At 39.5% G+C, this 4596-nt stretch overlaps 1 protein-coding gene across 2 annotated transcripts; it reads right to left on the bottom strand.

Annotated features, from left to right (window-relative positions):
* Positions 1 to 4314, bottom strand: LOC140767546 (cellulose synthase-like protein E6). Of its 2 annotated transcripts, XM_073107501.1 has the most exons (9): positions 3903 to 4314; positions 2735 to 3059; positions 2458 to 2598; positions 1834 to 1965; positions 1515 to 1727; positions 1143 to 1364; positions 689 to 1036; positions 360 to 604; positions 1 to 264 (listed from the first exon to the last, which is right to left on the bottom strand). In XM_073107501.1, exons 1-9 carry the CDS (start codon positions 4196 to 4198, stop codon positions 237 to 239), a joined length of 1950 nt encoding a protein of 649 aa, XP_072963602.1. In that variant the 5' UTR covers positions 4199 to 4314; the 3' UTR covers positions 1 to 236. The 2 variants fall into 2 exon arrangements, with proteins under 2 accessions (XP_072963602.1, XP_072963600.1); XM_073107499.1 differs by having other exon boundaries at positions 1 to 604; positions 3903 to 4313.
* Positions 4315 to 4596: the final 282 nt, after the last annotated feature.

Genomic DNA, 4596 nt, shown 5'->3' with positions numbered 1-4596 from the left:
TATTCGTGAAACCTTCTTTTATTTCTCTGTTGAATTTCTCATCAACTAGTTATTAGATCTTCTACATGGGGACTATATAAGCTAGCATTGCTAAACCGAACGAAGTAAATGTTAGAGACATTGGAACACAAGCACCATCAGTCCGGAAGAACATTGCTTGGTAGATAGGCATGTTTATAAGAGTAATACTTCCACAGATGATAAGTTGCACCAGCATTGAGCTCATCTCCCCAGCTTCATCCAGAACCAACCTCTTGACTCCCCCTAAGAGGCAAAGAAGGTTGAGCATCGCAAGTGTATATAGGATAGTAAACATCAAAGACGACGATGATCCGAACTCGATGATCTCTTGCTCATACCGGTTCAAGACCTCTTCATCAGCCACCTTAGCAGTGATGACGAATGCCGATTTGCTCACACCGACCAGCTTTAGTAGGGTGTCGATGAATGCGAAAGGGTAAGAAGTTAATCTCTTGTACAACCAAATCCTTTTCTCATTCCACCATCCTTTCACTGTGTCTCCAACCATTAATGCCTCCCACAAACTATATGCAGATGTTACAGCCATAACATATGCAAAAGGCGCAAACCAAATGTCCGAAACCTGTACGTTAGTTGATCATCATGTTAATTCTAAAACTAATTCCATGGATCAAGAAAAGACAAGGGAAAATGAAACCATTATTACGTTGGGGAACAAGGAGATTCCATGGAGGAGAGCAACGGACGGGATGACGACGTAGTAGAGTATAGGAAAGGCACAAGGTGCCCATAGACAGTACATGCTGTAACCAATTTGAAGGCCTAGTTTTATTCTCTTGTAGCCATATATGAAGGGGCAATACTTGGACAAGAAAATCTGGAAGTCTCCTTCAGACCATCTCTTCTGCTGCACTAATGTCTGAGCTAAGGTCAGAGGGGCAACTCCTAAGAAGCCACTCCTTGGAGGATTGAAATAGATGGACTTCCACCCCCTACATTGGATTGACAAGCCAGTGATCACATCCTCTACTGGGCATCCGTACTTCAAACCCATCTGCAAATTGTTCACACAAGGGTTAATTTTTTTCTTCTTCTTCTTCTAGTTGTTTGAGAGTAATTTGTCATTGATAGAAAGAGTTAAGAGGGAGAGGAGGAAGAACCTCTTTGCCCCATTCAGTGTTGTCCTCATAAGTGCAGGATATGAGAGTCTTAGCTTTCTCTTCCAGAGTTGATGTATTTGCCTGGAAGTTCCTCTTTGTTACTCTAAATTTTACCTTACGATCTGGATCAAATTTCTTTCCACATAGACTTTCTCTTCTGTGGTAACAACCAGAGCCCACATAGAGAGGCCCCCCATGTCCATCCAAACCATGAAAATCTACCTACATAACCAGATAACGTAAAAGGGATGAATTTGTGATGACACGCCCTTGATAGAGTATAAATTTGATGGGAAGTATAAATTAACCAAGAAGCGTACGAACACTTCGTAAGTTATTACATGCATCGGTCCAGATGGTTTTAATGCCTACCTCGAATGCAATTCTGAAGCGATTACCATAAACGTCATTCTTGGTGATGTTATCGAAGTGCTGAGGAAGTTGGACGTAGGCGAACTCATGGCCCTTCTCTTCATCCATGAAGAAACACAACGCGTCATTGATAGTCTCAGAGTTGTTGGAGTACATATCACAGTCTACATTGAGAATGACTCCACCATTGCTTATCTCTGATGAAGCTCTCAGCTGTGCATTTCGAGAAAGAATGGTAGTTAAAGATAAAATTAATTTGTGGTCATCTAATTAAATGCATTTAAAATAAAAATTAGGAGACGAGTGAAAGAGCACGTACCAGAGAATTCATGGCTCCAGCTTTGAAGTTATGGTGGTGATGGGGTCTCTTTTCTCGAGCCATGTAAACAAGAGTAGGTAATACGAATCCTTCGTCGTCTATTGCGTTTTTATCTCTACCATCAATTAAAATCTAGAGAAAATTTTTAATCAGAGGAAAAACAAAGTATATGGAGTAGGATATTTTTCATTTTGCTCCCTGTTAGTCATTACTTTCCTTTTGTTATTTGGGTTAAAGTTTTTTACCTAATTGCTGCTGAAAATATTTAAGATATCATAATTGGCACTATATATTTTTAAGTAGTCTACAGCTGTGTAGAATATCCTACTAGGCAAATGTTACACAATATCATGAAAAGAAAAAGGGTATTTTTAGTCAGTTACGTATATTTGTTAAATTTCATAGTTATTTGTTAGGAAGATTATATGAATATTCTATCAAAAAATAACTATAGTTACAATTTTACAGAAGTCAACATAACTGGAGTTCAGTTTTAAATATGATCGAGTAGATTTAACGGGCAAAATAATATTTTTAAAAGAGCTCAATTATTTCCATGGCAACTTGGAAGAAAATAATGGTAATTATGATATTTGACAAATATATATATATATAAATATTTACTTGGAGAATCGCGTGGTGATCTCGCGGAGTCGTTGCAATGTTCCATTCTGAGAACGCTTTATGTTGTTTGCGGATGCTGTGAGGAACTCTGCCATCTTTCACTGCACCATTTATTTTGTTCTCCATCTCCTTGTACAAGCTCTTCAACAAGTCCAATTGCAAACAAGTTAATTAGCGATCAGCTAAGATGACAAACACTCTAATGTTAGTTAATTGGGACTAACTCTAGTATTAAGGCAATAAAAGAGGTATGTGAGATGAGAATCTTTGTAGCTACCTTTGTTGCTAACCATTCAACACCCTCAAGTCCATCTTGTGGGCCTATAGACTCTTGTAATTTGAAATAAGCTGCTGGGGATCTAGGCTCTACTTTGAACTTCTTGCAAAAGGGTAACCAGATTTTCGCAAACGTAGATGCCTCTAAGAGGGCATAGAAGGTGAGCTCGGACCCGCCATCGTCGGAGAGGTAGACGCTTAACTTCTCTGTCGGATAGTCGTACGCCATCACCGATAGCACCGTGTTGATAACCATGATCGGCGGCTCTACTGTCGGGTCCGCTGTGCATACAAATACATCGACTCCGGGCAAATTGTCCTTGTATCTGCACATCAAATGTAACATTTTATGTTCAAAATAATGTCACAAAAACAAGTTGGCTCTCATACTTTGTTAGATAATTAAGCTTTTAATTTGCAATCTCTAGTGAATATTTCTAATTCCAATAAAGTGAGAGATTTGGAAAGGTCGCAATGAGCTGGTTCATAGAGGGATTGAGTGTTCACCCAGCTTAGTACTTAGAAGGTGAAACGCAAGTTTTGTTGTAAGGCCTGAGGAGGATGGTTAAGTCACGTAGGGGAGGAAAGGTTTGGATTTTCAGTGATTCGCTAAAAGTGGTCAAGGCAATTAATGGGTGGGCTGATCAAGTGGACTGGTCCATTAATCACTTAGTGCTCCAGTGCAAAAGGTAGATTTCTGTTTGCCCTAATGTTAAGAGTTTGTTTCACGAGCCGAATTAACTGTGAGGAAAAAAAAAAGGCTCTACTTCTCTGGGTTTCATTATAAATCTATAATCTGAAAATATTAATTAGCTTGCCTCTAATTTTTATTCTTTCAAGATTTAATTAAATTTGGACAAATCCACGAACAACCAACACCCACCTCAGGGAAAAGAAAACGTTTACAAATGACTTCTCAAAAAGTTTCAACAAGAAAAGGATTAGTATTCTAAATCACTACTTAGGCGTGCGAAGGAGTTTCTTGGGAGACGGATTATACATTGACTGGTCTCCTCCCTAAATGATTCATGAAAAGGACAGTGAGAGATATGTTGCTTTCCTCCCCCAATAGTCAATCTTATCTCCAAACCTTGCAATTAACAACACCACTACTATGCAAATTCCTGGAGAGAGAGAGAGAGAGAGAGAGAGTGATCCTTGTGGTTTACCTCTTAGAGAGCCTTTCTTTGTAGGTGTGACGATAGACTGGATTCCAGCGCACGGATTGGGTGATAAGCCAATAGAGACCAAACCAAATCTCAGCTGCAAAGAGCCCAATCCAAAGAGCCCACATCATCTTCTTCTTCTTCTCCTCCTCCCCGTCCTTAATTGGGATGTGGGTTGCTCTGTACACCCAAATCATACAAATCCCAGTAAAAACAGAGCAAGCATAGAGCTTGTACCATTTCCTCCCCTTTGCAACCTTGGTTTCAAATAGAGCTCCCTCTTCTTCTCCTCCTCCCATCACCCTCTCTCTCTATAGAACTCTCCCCAGAACTCTCTCCCGAACTCTCTCCCGAACTCTCTCCCAGATATCTTATGTGGGGTATGTAAAGGTAGATAATAGATATGTAGTGGTTATTGGTGTTCACAGGCAGACAGACATCTATGCATATTTATATTACATTGCAATAAGAAAAAGACAAACGATGAGCTGGTGACAAAAAGCATCCAAGCAGACGAATTCTGGCCGCCGTAGCTGCATGAATTTCCTGCAGTCGGATTACATACATGCTTACGTGCTGAGGTTTTGAACAAACTAGGCCATAAATTCATTCACCCAAACAGTTTATCTTCCAAATTTAATTCTTAAAAGAGACACATTAATAGTTAACGTAGTATCAAAACATATTAGCAATTAAC

Source organism: Typha angustifolia, chromosome 9 (assembly GCF_048772165.1).
Source record: "Typha angustifolia cultivar Huaian chromosome 9, ASM4877216v1, whole genome shotgun sequence".
NCBI classification, from domain to species: Eukaryota; Viridiplantae; Streptophyta; class Magnoliopsida; order Poales; family Typhaceae; genus Typha; species Typha angustifolia.
Note: the sequence above shows the minus strand (reverse complement) of the source record. Positions and strands in the feature narration are given on the sequence as shown.

Bases quoted from the DNA above. Each gene is read 5' to 3' on its own strand.
- LOC140767546 (XM_073107499.1), bottom strand. From the start codon at position 4,198: ATGGGAGGAGGAGAAGAAGAGGGAGCTCTATTTGAAACCAAGGTTGCA. The intron at 1,365-1,514 runs GTAGGCATTAAA...CTGGTTATGTAG, and splicing joins GCTTCAGAATTGCATTCGAG to GTAGATTTTCATGGTTTGGA. The intron at 605-688 runs GTAATAATGGTT...ACTAACGTACAG, and splicing joins GAATCTCCTTGTTCCCCAAC to GTTTCGGACATTTGGTTTGC.